At 45.1% G+C, this 14,017-nt stretch overlaps 1 protein-coding gene across 2 annotated transcripts in view; it reads right to left on the bottom strand.

Moving 5' to 3' along the window:
* The window catches only part of TTC21B (tetratricopeptide repeat domain 21B), a 418,459-nt gene that overhangs the window by 372,234 nt on the left and 32,208 nt on the right, over nucleotides 1–14,017 (bottom strand). For both annotated transcript variants that reach the window (XM_063933597.1, XM_063933598.1), the window contains exon 6: nucleotides 9,624–9,781. In XM_063933597.1, coding sequence (XP_063789667.1) covers nucleotides 9,624–9,781 — 158 coding nt within the window. The remainder of the gene's footprint in view (nucleotides 1–9,623; nucleotides 9,782–14,017) is intronic.

Below are 14,017 nucleotides of genomic sequence, written 5' to 3'. Positions count from 1 at the left end.
GGCCGATCAGGTGAATGCTCCCGATCAGCCGGGCTGTGTGTGTGTATCCAGCTGTGACCTCTTGTGAGGTGGAAGCAGCAGCTCCGCTATGAGGATCTGGAGGTTGCATGTGCAGCACATAAAATATGGAATGGGTTTGTTGGGTCGACCCTATTTAAGTCGACACTTATTAGGTCGACCACTACTGGTCGACATGCAGTAGGTTTACACCTGGAAAAGGTCGACATGGATGGCAGGTCGACATGAGTTGTTGTTTTTTTACTATTGGTGTTGCTTTCTTCGTAAAGTGACCGGAACCCCAAGTAGTGCACTGTGTTCCCTCGCATGCCGTGCGAGCTTTGGCCAAGGTTCCCGATTATAGTCCACGTGGATAGAATAGTATGAAAAAGTTAAAAAAAAATGAAGAAAACAAATGTGAACTTGTGTCGACCCTTTCATGTGTGAATATGTGCCACGTCGACATAATGCTCATGTCGACCTAATGCATATCGACCAATACTGGTTGACCTAAGGACAGTATCCCATAAAATATAACCTCCCGGTTCGACTTTTGCAGGAGCGTTACAAGCCGCTTGTCGGCTAACGCTCCTGCACCGGCATTGCATACACACCTATACAATCAACGACTGTTCACTCAATACCGGGAGAACGAGCAGATGATTGTATAGGTATGTACCCAGCTTAAGTGGTAAGTATTCTCTTGCAAAATACAAACTGTCAATTTCTAGCGAAAACCACAAAATGCATTGCTGTTCAAAACAACTTATTTTTATCTTTCCATGACTTTCTGTGAGTGCATTGTCCGTGGGTGTGTGATATATTACACAAGTGCTACAAGCCGCCCCCAACAGAGCAGGATAAATGTCCATTTTACGCAAAAGATGAATGTTTTCCAGCACTAGAGGTCTGAAGAGTACTGCAGAGTAATTACATTCTCAAGTGAGAACATACTGACTCATCATTAACAAACAACGGTGTAGCTGTCAAACTAACTTGAGATGCCAACTGATACAACAAGTCGCAAGTGCAAAGTGTATTGAAGGGAAAATAATATAGATTACAGAAATTGGTAAAACTTCCTCCAGCTTTAGTTTTCCATTACTCTTCTATAACAGATGATTACTTTTTATTCTATAAACATATTTTACAGCGTACAGAGAATGTGTAACATCAGTGTCTGCCCCAGTGGTCTTATACCAGTGGCGCACGCAGGAGGGGTTTCAGAGTACCTGGAACCCCCCCCGATGAGCCAAATTATTTTATTTTTGAGACAGAGACAGCAGTGTCTCCGTCTCAGTAAAAGCCGCGATCGCGCATGCTCGGCCACAGCAGCTCCCTCCGTCCTCACAGTCATGACAGGATGCTCCCGCCTCCCAGCCACAAGGCTTGTGGTACGCATAAAATATACAGTATGTATACTGTATATGAGGTTTTTGTATATGTAAGTATTTGTAGTTATGTATGTTAGCATGTGTGTGTGTGCGCTTGTGTATGCATGTGTGTGTATGTTTATTATATATGTTTATGGAGGCTGATGTACAGTGGATTATGAGGCTGCATTTGATGAGTATATTATGACGAAGCACTTGCTTGATTAGATGAATATGCCCACAGCTACGATATCGTTTGGCTGAAACTGCACTTTATTTGGAGATTTATAAAGGTTTGTTTTTTTAGCATAAAAATTGGATGTGCGTATTCCTTTACCTATACAAATCGACATTATGTGTTAATTTATTAATAAGCATTTAAAGGATCTGAGACATGCACTCCGCTAACAAAAAAAAAAAAAAAGTTTAAATAACGATGCAGTCAGTAATTATTTTGTTTTAACAACTGAAAAATATGCTCCAACTAGATTATAAAAACATCCTTAAGATGACTTTGGTTTGTACGCGCCCTGGCATAATGTCTTATTTGGAGTTGGACAAGACTAGTGAAAATAATTGTTTTCAATTTGCAAAAAAAGCAGGACTCTCAGAGTTTGTCCTTTTGTGCTGCTGGATAAGGAAGAGGTCAAGGCGGCAGTTGTCCGGACGGGTGTAGTATGGTATGCCGGCGCGGGAGCCCGACCGCCGGCATACCGACAGCGTGGCGAGCGCAAATGAGCCCCTTGCGGGCTCGCTGCGCGCGCCACACTATTTTATTCTCCCTCCAGGGGGGTCGCGGACCCCCACGAGGGAGAAAAAGTGTCGGTATGCCGGCTGTTGGGATTCCGACAGTCGCCATACTGAAGACCACCCATCCGGACAACTATTAAGAAGAACACTGGTGAACCATTAAATAAAATGTCTGCAGGACAGCCATTTTGTCAACCTGGTTTAAACTTGGTTGAGAACCCATCCGTGACTGTGACAAGATTAATGGTTGAATTCCATATTAAATTACTGTGTGAGAGACATTATGGATTGGAGTTACATCATCAATCTCCTGAGATCACCACCTTGATGACCTTTCTTTATAGGGCTCCCTATGCTGCCAGGCCATATGATCACCATACTGTAGGTGCAATTATCCCAGTTGTAGTTGAACAGAGGGGGACAAGCATATATTCAAATCTGTTTTTGGTTCAGAAACCTAATGAGTCCAGGTTTTACTTATTTTGAATCTCAAGACACTCATGTCGGGCTGGGCTTGAATTGTCGTCGATTGGGATGCCAGCGGTCAGAACACCGACCACCGGCATCCAAATGACCAGGACCAAATAGTCTCTTTATACGAAATTATAAAGGTTGTCTATTGGTTCTCAGAAGGAAACTGGTTAATTTCTGTAGGACACTCTAAGGAAAGATGGTCTCCACCTTAGAATCTGTGCAATTTTTTTAATTTTTAATCAAAAGGTGTTACAAACAACTAATTTCAAAATGGAACAAGTCATATAATCAGTTGTTCAGATAAAAAGGAGATTTATGGTAGACTTGCCATTGCTAAATCTCTTTCTGCGAGGTACACTGGATTCCACAGGGAATAACATTGGGTGTAGAGTTGGCTCTTGATCCGAGGCATCAACAGGCTAAAAATGTTTGACTGTTCCCAGGATGCACCGCACCACCTCCTCTATATAACCCCTCCTCCATGCACAGGAGCTCAGTTTTGTTAACCAGTCCAATGCAGTAGCAGGCAAAAGACGGTAGATGTTAGTCACATAGAACCACATTCTCATGACAGGAGAAGGGACCAGCCGCTAATGCCATACAAACCCAAAGAAGCTAAGTGCGTCAGGGTGGGCACCCTGTGGAATCCAGTGTACCTCGCACAAAGAGATTTAACAATGGTAAGTCTACCATAAATATCCTTTTCTGCAGAGGGGTACACTGGTATTCCATAGGTAACAACATCTGGGATGTCCTAAAGCAGTTCCTCATGGGAGGGGACGCACTGTAGCGGGCACAAGAACCCGGCGTCCAAAGGAGGCATCCTGGGAGGCGGAAGTATCAAAGGCATAGAACATGATGAACGTGTTCACAGAGGACCACATAGCCGCCTTGCACAATTGTTCTACGGACGAGCCGCCCAAGAAGGTCCAACAGACCGAGTAGAATGGGCCTTGATAGCAGCAGGAGCTGGTAGACCAGCCTGCGCATAAGATTGTGCAATCACCATTCTAATCCATTTGGCCAAAGTTTGCTTGTTTGCAGGCCAGCCACATTTGTGAAAACCAAACAGTACGAAGAGGGAATCAGACCTCAGAATGGAGGAAGTCCTCTCCACATATATACGGATAGCCCGTACCACATCCAAAGACCTTTCTTTGGAAGACAAACCAGGAGAGATAAAGGCCGGAACCACAATCTCTTGGTTAAGGTGGAAAGATGACACCACCTTAGGCAGATAACCAGTGCGAGTACGGAGAACTGCCCAGTCACGATAAAATATCAGGAAGGGCGGACGACAGGACAAAGCACCTAAGTCCGACACTCTTCTAGCAGAGGCAATAGCCAACAGGAACTTAATAGTATGCCATTTCAGGTCCACCGAATCAAGAGGCTCAAAGGGAGACCCTTGCAGGGCATTAAGGACAACAGACAGATCCCATGGAGCCACAGGAGGGACATAGGGAGGATGTGTCTGCAAGACACCCTGTGTGAAGGTATGAATGTCAGGAATAGATGCAAGTTTCCTCTGAAACCACACCGACAAGGCAGAAATATGAACCTTGAGGGAGGCCAGACGAAGGCCTAAATCCGGGCCTTGTTGCAGAAAAGCCAGAAGCCATGGGTTTCTGAACTTGTAAACATCATAGTTCTTAGCAGCACACCAGGTGAAGTAAGAGTTCCAGACCCTGTAGCAAATCCGAGCCGAAGCCGGTTTACGGACCTTCAACATAGTTTGGATGACCGCCTCAGAGAAACCTGGTCGTTGAGGAAGTAGTAGAGAATGTTCCATCGATAGACCCTGCAGGTCTGAGAACCAATGCCGTCTGGGTCCCGCTGGAGCGACTAGAAGTAGCATTCCTCCTTCGCGCTTGAACTTCCGCAGAACCCTGGGCAGGAGTGAAACCGGTGGGAACACGTATGGCAGTCAAAATTTCCGCTTCTTGAGTATCCCTTGTCCGTGATCCGAAGACCAGAACTTTGTGATTGTGTCGAGACGCCATCAGGTCTACGTCTGGTAGGCCCCACTTGTCCACTAGGAGATGAAACAGCTCTGGATGAAGGCTCCATTCTCCGGCGTGTACGTCCCGACATCTGAGGAAATCCGCTTCCCAGTTGAGGACACTCAAAATGAACACTGCCGATATTGCTGGCAGATGGGGTTCCGCCCAATGAAGAATTCTGGACACTTCCATCATTGCTTTTCGGCTTTGAGTGCCGCCTTGACAATTTATGTACGCCACCGCAGTGGTGTTGTCCGATTGTACTTGAACAGGCCTGTTCCTTAACAGAGGCAGCACTAGTGTCAAGGCATTGAACACTGCCCGCAGTTCCAGAATGTTGATGTGGAGGAGAGATTCCTCCTTGGTCCAGCGACCCTGGAGAGTGTGTTGCTCGAACACCGCGCCCCATCCCCGCAGACTGCGTCCGCCGTCAGGAGGTCCCAGTGGGGAATCCAAGAGGGACGGCCCCTGCTCAACTGTTGATCCTGGAGCCACCAGGACAGGGTTAAGCGGACCTCCGGAGTCAGGACCTGAGCCTCTGAGGCAGACTCTACTACTTGGATTGGATTAACCATTGGAGAGGGCGAGAATGGAATTGAGCATACTCCACCATGTCGAAAGTCGACACCATCAGGCCTAGTACTTACATCGCCGAGTGAATAGACACTTTTGGGTGAGAGAGGAAGTATCTGATCCTGTCCTGAAGCCTCAGGACCTTCTCTGGAGACAGAAACAGCCTCTGGCTGTGTGTATCCAGCAGGCCCCCGGGAGGACTTTTTCCGATTGATCAAGAATTGCACCGTCAGCTGGAGATGACTCAGGAGGACATCTTGGGCGCTTGCAAGGATCAGCAGGTCGTCCAGATACAGCAGGATCCCGATTCCCTGTTGACGGAGATGAGCTGTCATCACGGCAATGACCTTGGTGAAAATCCGAGGGGCCGTAGTCAGTCCAAACGGCAGAGCCCTGAATTGATAATGGAGGTTACCAATACCAAACCGCAGATAATGCTGATGCGAAATGGCAATAGGTATACGCAGGTAAGCATACTGTATATCCAGGGATAACATGTAGTCCCCAGGTTCCATGGCCAGTACAATGGAGCGCAGTGTTTCCATACGTAACTTGGAAACTCTCACAAACTTGTTCAGTGACTTGAGGTTGAGATTAGGCCGGAAAGACCCATTGGGTTTCGGTACTAGAAACAGGGTCGAGTAGTAGCCCCTCCTTGTTTGGCAGATAGGCACCATCACCACCACTCCCGTCTCCAGGAGGGATTGGACAACCAAGTGTAGAGCTTGCACCTTCAACGGGTCCGATGGGATGACCGTTGCGCAGAACTGGCGAGGAGGACGGCTCTTGAAAGAGACCGCGTACCCGTGAGAGACAACTTCCTGCACCCACGCGTCTGAAGTGGTCGTTAACCAGACCTGGGTGAACTGCAGGAGTCGGCCTCCCACCCTGGGGTTCCCAGAGGGAGGCCCGCCCCATCATGCTTCAGGCTTGTCTTGTTTGGAAGCAGGCTGACGGACAGCCCAAAATTGTTTAGATTTGGGCTTACTGGTCTTGGAAGTACGAGGCTTGCTCGAGTACCCGTGACCCTTTGATTTACAGGAGGTCCAAAAGGAACAAAAAGTAGTACTTTTAGCTTTCGGAGCAGAAGGAGTAGTATTAGGAAGGCACGCAGTCTTACTAGAGGCTAAGTCTGTCACGATCTTATTAAGATCTTCACCAAAAAGGATGTCTCCCTTAAAAGGGAGCACCTCCAGAGTATTCTAGGAATCTAGGTCCACCTTCCAGGACTGCAACCAGAGAATCCGGCGAGCCAAAATAGACGTAGTGGACGCTTTTGACACCAGAATACCTGCGTCAGAGGACGCCTCTTCAATATAATGGGAGGCGGTGGTAATATGAAACAGACACTGCTTGGCAATGTCAGAAATATCCTGAGATAGCTCTTCCTCCAGTACTTTTGCAGCCCAGGAGGCCCCAATAGTGGGCTTGTGAATTGCCCCAGTTAGGGAATAAATACACTTCAGGCATTCCTCCACACGCTTATCTGTCGGCTCCTTCAGGGAGGTGACAGTGGTAACAGGCAGAGAAGAGGAAACCACGATCCGTGCGACGTGCTAGTCGACCGGCGGTGGAGTTTCCCACTTATTAGTTAACTCCGCAGGGATAGGAAAATTAGCCAACATCTTCTTGGATAGGATAAACTTCTTTGCTGGGGAGACCCACGCCGCTTGACGTATGTCAATTTAAAGGTCAGAGTGAGGAAAAAGGACCTTTGCCACCTTATGACGCTTGAATTTATCAGGCTTTTTTGATGCATCATCAATCTGGAGAACCATTTTGATAGCTTCCACTAATTTAGGGACATCAACCTGAGGTACATGCTCCCCATCAGAGTCCGCTGAGTCGGAATCAGTCGGATCAGTATAGGCCCCATCTTCATCAGTAGTATCTGAAACATGAATGGATTGAGAGGAGGAAATCACATACTAAGAGAACCTCTTAGCCCCAGAGGGCTGAGATGTAGACTTCTGTTTAACCAAGGATTTATTCAAAACCTGTATCTGGTAGTGTGTCCGCCCAAGGCGGGTTAGCTACAGGGACAATTTGTGGCTGCAATGGCATAGGCAGTCCCACAGGGGGCGTAAGACGTGTTATCAAAGTATTTAACATAAAAGAAAAGGCGGCCCACGGTGGCTCTTGGTTGGCCACGGGGGTCCCAGGTGGAGTGGTGGATGTAAGGGACCCATTACCCACATCCCCAGCAGCTTATTCCCCTCTCGGTAAATCTGTGGAAGCAGCACTGCCTGATGCAGGAGCGTCCACAAAATTCCCGCCCTGTGTGGCAGACATTGTGAGGAATGCAGCCGTGGGCCACACAGTACAATATAGCCAAACAATAGTAATACTGCAGTCCCCTGATTTATGTGCTAATAAAAGCAGGACATAAACAGAGAAATGAATCTGTATGGGGTGACTGAAAATACACAGAAAAAATACACTGAGATGTAAAGACTGTGTAGCACTATATGTATATTCATATTAAATAAATGTGGACCCCGACGCACTTATCCTCACAGGGTTCAGAATATAGTGATAGCAAGGGTGTGATGCACTTGAAAAGGAGAGCACACACAGTAGCTATATGGCACACTCAGTCACAAACACAAGGAATAATGTACACAACAATAATACTGCACTAGACAGGCAATTTACATACAATAGCAGATATGTATATGCAGAGAGATATAACAATGCACAGCAGTACTGGACGTATATAACAGAATAATTGTACCACCTATTCTGTCAGTAACACACTTATTTCTTAACTAACAGTCAAATAACAGGCAGAATACACACGTGTCCTGTATAAGTACAGCGCTGGAACAGGCGGCTATACAGAGGAGACAGCAGCCAGCAATCCCATAGAGAGCGGCCCTTAGCTAAAAACGGCGCCAGATCTCAGCAGGGAGTGAGGGGAAAGTGAAAGCAGCTCCAGGGCGGGAACATCTACAGTAGATGGCGCCCAAGAGCTGGGGGGAGGGGCTACAGGCAGCGCTCTATCGCCATAGTGCTGGACTTCACCACCACTTAGTGGAGCCTAAAATATATGCCTGTGCTCCGTTTACTGCCCTGGTAGATATAGTGGGGTCCCTGAGCAGTACAGTGTCCACGCCAGCCGTGGGGTCAGTCTCCCATGGGCCGCGCACGAACCTGGGGGACCCTCTTACCTCCTCCCCAAGTCCTGCAGCCACACGATCCTGGAGATGATGCAGCGGCGGTGTGCTAAAATACCGGTGCGTCTCTGCTGTAAGTACCCGGGAACCAGGCCGCGGGAGTATATAGCGCCGCAAAGGGGAAGTGATGGAGCCGCAGCACGGCATGTCTCCCAGACATAGAAGTGCTGGGCCCCAGTCAGCATAGTAAAAGCTTTCTCCATTAACAAAGTCTTCAGGGTTGCCTCAGGCAGCTCAGTCTGTTAGTGACCTGCACTGCAGGCACCAACTTTAAAACTGAGCTCCTGTGCACGGAGGATGGGTTATATAGAGGAGGCGGTGCAGTGCATCCTGGGAACAGTCAAAGTTTTTAGTCTGTTGGTGCCTTGGATCAAGATCCAACTCTACACCCCAATGTTTTTAGCCTGTTGGTGCCTTGGATCAAGATCCAACTCTACACCCCAATGTTATTCCCTGTGGAATACCAGTGTACCCAGCTGCAGAAAGTTTGTTATTTATTCACAAGGTCATAATCCACCTATAAAGGATGAGGGATCCCTTTAATTACTGGATGCTGTTAGGGTTCTGAAGGCAAGAATTTAGGAAAACTGATGACCTTTCGGTCAGCCAGCCAAGTGATCCTCAGTGAACAACCTTATAAATTTTGTTTGTGGCTAAGGACAGCAGCTCTGAAACCACCCCTTCGGGATCCAGTCTCCCAATGGATTCAGAGAAAAGTATTTACTGTAAGTATTAAAATTCAGTCTTCTTATGTCACTATATCTACTAGCAATTTTACTAGCATTGCCTTCCACTTGGCAGAACGCCTCTTGTTGTACTTACATGTTTAACATCGATAAACACATCAGAATTGCCTCTTTTTTTTTTATACTAATAAACATGTATGTCAAAGGCAAATTAATAAGTGTTCAGTTCATACCAACACTAAAATAAAGTAAAAATTCACCAGTGGTGACCTAAGCCTGGCCATTTAATGCCCTTTCACATTAAGCTCCCATTATTACTTTTACAATGAAGTGCTATGGTATTTGGGTAGACAATAAGTACAATATTTTTAGTTACAAACACAAGCTACAGGGTTTTGTAAATCATGCTTCAACTACAAAGATCACCAGCACAGTGTTTTCAAAATCAGTTCAACAATTTAGTTCCATAATTGGTTCTGTGCTGTTTTCCTAGCAACTGAAATGCCACCAGCCCACACATTTCTCAATATCTCCAACTATCTGGAAACAAAGTACTTGACACATTTGTGGTGTGTGAGCTGCATACTGAACCTTAGCACTGTCTCTACGGTCTGTTCCCAATCTTGCAATGCCAACTGTAACTTCATTTTCTTAATGAGAGCAGGGATAAAGTCTGGGTAGCTGGCTATGATTACGTTTACAGCTTCCAAGGCACCAGAATAATTTTGCCGCAACTCGTAATAGTAAGCCTACAATAAAAAAAAATAAAAAAATAAGTAAGCACTCTACAAAAAAAACATTTTTTTTAAACATTCTATTACTATTTACAAGAAAATAAATGTATTTATGGGAAGATGGCGAAAATGGGATTTTTTTAAATCCTTTTCCCTGAATCCATTGAGGGGCACTGAGTGCTTAATTACATCCTAGTCTTGTAAAGCGCAACGGAATATGCTTCGCTATATAAGAAACTGTTAATAAATAATAATAAATAGTAAACAGTTCTTCTGTTAAACGTTTACCCAAGTTAAATGTTGTTTTTTCCTAGGTGCGAAGTTGCTTCTCTTTCTTTGTTTTAGTAACTTTCTGTCCTGTCATTAGGGTCTTGGTTAGAACAGCAGCTGAGTTCTCTGCAGGACGGGGATGTATAAAAGGTAGGAGAATAAAATGATTGAAATGATTTATAGCGTACTTGCCTACTTTTGAAAACTAGAGTCAGGGAGAGTCATGGGGCGCCACTTAGGAGGGAAGGGGGAGGGGGGGGGGGGGGGGGGGAGTATCATACTCAAAGGGTTTTATCTAGCTCCACATATGGGCATATCTATGCTTAAATGTTTGTTGCTAAATATTTCTATATAGCATTATTAACAATATATTTTGGGAAGTATTCATACTAACGTTGCTGCCTTTAATATGGGGTTTCTTGTTTGCAAATATTTGCTGTGATATTTATTGTTTTCTCGATCAGCACAATATTCATGATTATTGTGATGCCTGTGCAATAAATTCCAAATGCAATTTGTAAGAATTTATCCCTAAGCATATAAGTATATTTTTCGGTGTATTAGATGTTATTTTATTATGAACACTGGACTGTCTGCAAATTGTAGGCCCTACTTATATTTCTTGGATGTGCTGTTTTCCATACCATTATAGCATTAACCAAATCATTAGACATCAGATATTCCAACTAAACAAATGTGTTTAACTTTGGGTAAGAATTTTTGTCAGCAATCTTACTTAAGTCACAGCTCACTAGCAGCAGCAGCAGCAGCACGCTACCGGTGAGTGCACACCAGCACAGAATAGATAAGAAGACACTATGATCATGTGGTGCTGTCTCTCCTGACACTGGGGTTCCACAAGGTGGGATAATGAGAGGAAGCCAGCAGACTCCTGAGTAGCTTCAGTAAATCAAAGTGAAATCACTGTCCTTGCAAAGAAACTCCTTAGTAGCACCCCTGGCTGAATCTGAAGATTTTGGGAGATTTGAAGTACAATGCTGGGCAGCAGGAGATTTAGGACTCAAACGGAAGCCTCCCGCAGGATGTGGGAGTGTAGGCAACTATGATTTAAAGTGGCAACACTCTAAAGCAGACTCTATACCCCAGGGTCCAGTGACCCCAGTGGTTTCAAAGAAAAGGATTCACCATAAGTATTTAAATCTTGTTTTCCGATGATGCTATACTAACATTTTTACTAGTATTGCCTACCAGCTGTGTTCTACTTTTCTGAATGTATCTGGTTGTATTTGACGCATTTACCATGGATAGTGAAACACTATTAGTATTTGCAATAAAATATTTATGGTGTGATAAAGAAACAGGATTTTTATACTTATTGGACGATAGAGGGAACGGAATCTTTATACTGCTTAAATACTGAACACTATTAGCATTCGCAATAAAATATTATATTACTTAGCTCAAGGTATTTATTACAACATGTATTTAAAGCGAACTAGTAACGTTAATAAGGCATAAGATGGTCTACATACAGTGGAAGCCATCATTTCACGGGCTGAGTTATTCAATTTAGGTTACTGTCGTTAGGTCGACACTCTTTAGGTCAACCACTGAAGGTCGACAATGCCATTAGGTCGACAGGTCAAAAGGTCAACATGAGTTTTTCAAAAATGTTGGGATTTTTTTCATACTTAACGATCCACGTTGACTACGATTGGAACAGTAATCTGTGCCGTGCGAAGCAAGGCACCTTGCCCGAAGCATGGCGAGCGATGCGAGCCACGCGAGGGGACACGGTGTACTAATTTGGGTTCCCCCTCATTTTACGGAGAAAACTACACCAAAAACAGTCAAAAACCTCATGTCGACCTTTTGACCTGTCGACCTAGTACATGTCAACCTAATGACCATGCCGACCTATTGTCCCTGTCGACCTAATGCATGTCGACCTTCCATGGTCGAGCTAATGACTGTCGACCTAAGTTGTGTCTATCCAACAACCCATACCCATTCAATTTATAGGCTGAAAATTGGTTGAGCTGACAAAAGGGTGACTTCTACAATGCTTTAGTGAGGACACCAGTGCTACTGAATAGCTAGTCTCATATTAGTCTTGTACAATCATTGGCTGCAACCATAGAAGTCAACTTCTTAAAATGATTGGAGGTGCGCACATAATTCTCTATCTCAATTGGCCAAAATATTTAATGCGTCCTGTGGTTGCCACAGTGAATTGGAGGTGATGTGCCCCCTATGGACCCGACTTGTACACTAATGCCAGCGTAGAACTGATTTTTGACTCAGAGGATGTGAGAAAACATGGTAATGTAACAGTCACCGGGATTTGTATAGAGACGCCGACCGGAGCCATAACAGCTGCCAGTAACTGTGTACACATTTGGCTCATCGCTGCAGATCAGGCAAACATTGAACTGCTGAGTGAGTCTAGGGTCACTCAGAATGGCGGCCGCAACAGAGACATCTTTCCTGTATACAGGATCGGTGTCGGCAGCTGATACACGCCCTGAAAACGGTCCCCACACGCCTGCACCTTTGCCTCCACTCTCCATTACCTCTCACAAAAAGATCACTCCCAGTTAATCACTTGCAAACTGATCCTCACTGTGACCGTAATCGCAAAAAAAATTAAAACAGAAAGAAAAAAAAAAGATTTTTTTTTTTTTTAACAAACATCGCTGCATATGCGCATTGCGGGAATGATGCATGTGCAGTCACAATAATAGCTCAACTGCGTGAACATCGGAATAGTGTACAACTATGAATCAGTTCCATGATTGTATATTTGCTAAGTTTACTGTATCTGATCTAAAGTGTGTTTGAGCCCTTAGATCAGATACAGTAAACTTAGCAAATAGAGCAAATGTTAATTTATAGTGTGTAAAAAACACATTACCCTTTTAAATATACTACTAATATCACTAGATAAGACTTGGGAATGACCAACACTTTGGGACTCATCTGTACTTGCTAGGTCTTTAAAACAAGTACAAAAAAAAGTGTCTCTTTTAAGCTTATTGCAAAAATAGGATTTTAATACCTACCGGTAAATCCTTTTCTCTTAGTCCGTAGAGGATGCTGGGGACTCCAAAAGGACCATGGGGTATAGACGGGATCCGCAGGAGACATGGGCACACTATAAGACTTTGAATGGGTGTGAACTGGCTCCTCCCTCTATGCCCCTCCTCCAGACCTCAGTTATAGTAACTGTGCCCAGAGGAGACGGACATTTCGAGGAAAAGGATTTTGTTAAACTAAGGGTGAGATACATACCAGCTCACACCAGACCACACCGTACAACATGGCATTTAACTAAACCCAGTTAACAGTGTGAACCAAAACAGATCATCAACAGTCTGACCCTTACCAACACAACCTCTGAGTAACACAAGCAATAACTATATACAATTACTGCAGATAGAGTCCGCACTGGGACGGGCGCCCAGCATCCTCTACGGACTAAGAGAAAAGGATTTACCGGTAGGTATTAAAATCCTATTTTCTCCTTCGTCCTAGAGGATGCTGGGGACTCCGAAAAGGACCATGGGGTTTATACCAAAGCTCCAAACCGGGCGGGAGAGTGCGGATGACTCTGCAGCACCGACTGAGCAAACATGAGGTCCTCATCAGCCAGGGTATCAAACTTGTAGAACTTTGCAAAAGTGTTTGACCCCGACCAAGTAGCTGCTCGGCAAAGCTGTAAAGCCAAGACGCCTCGGGCAGCCGCCCAAGATGAGCCCACCTTCCTAGTGGAATGGGCCTTCACCGATTTCGGTAACGGCAATCCAGCCGTAGAATGAGCCTGCTGAATCGTATTACAGATCCACCGTGCAATAATCTGCTTAGAAGCAGGAGCGCCAACCTTGTTGGCCGCATACAGGACAAACAGCGCCTCTGTTTTCCTCACCCGAGCCGTTCTGGCTACATAAATTTTCAAAGCCCTGACCACATCTAGAGACTTTGAATCAGCCAAGGCTTCAGTAGCCACAGGCACCACAATAG

This window comes from Pseudophryne corroboree, chromosome 7 (assembly GCF_028390025.1).
Source record: "Pseudophryne corroboree isolate aPseCor3 chromosome 7, aPseCor3.hap2, whole genome shotgun sequence".
Lineage (NCBI taxonomy): Eukaryota > Metazoa > Chordata > Amphibia > Anura > Myobatrachidae > Pseudophryne > Pseudophryne corroboree.
The sequence above is the reverse complement of the archived record's forward strand: the minus strand, read 5'-3'. Positions and strand labels throughout refer to the sequence as shown.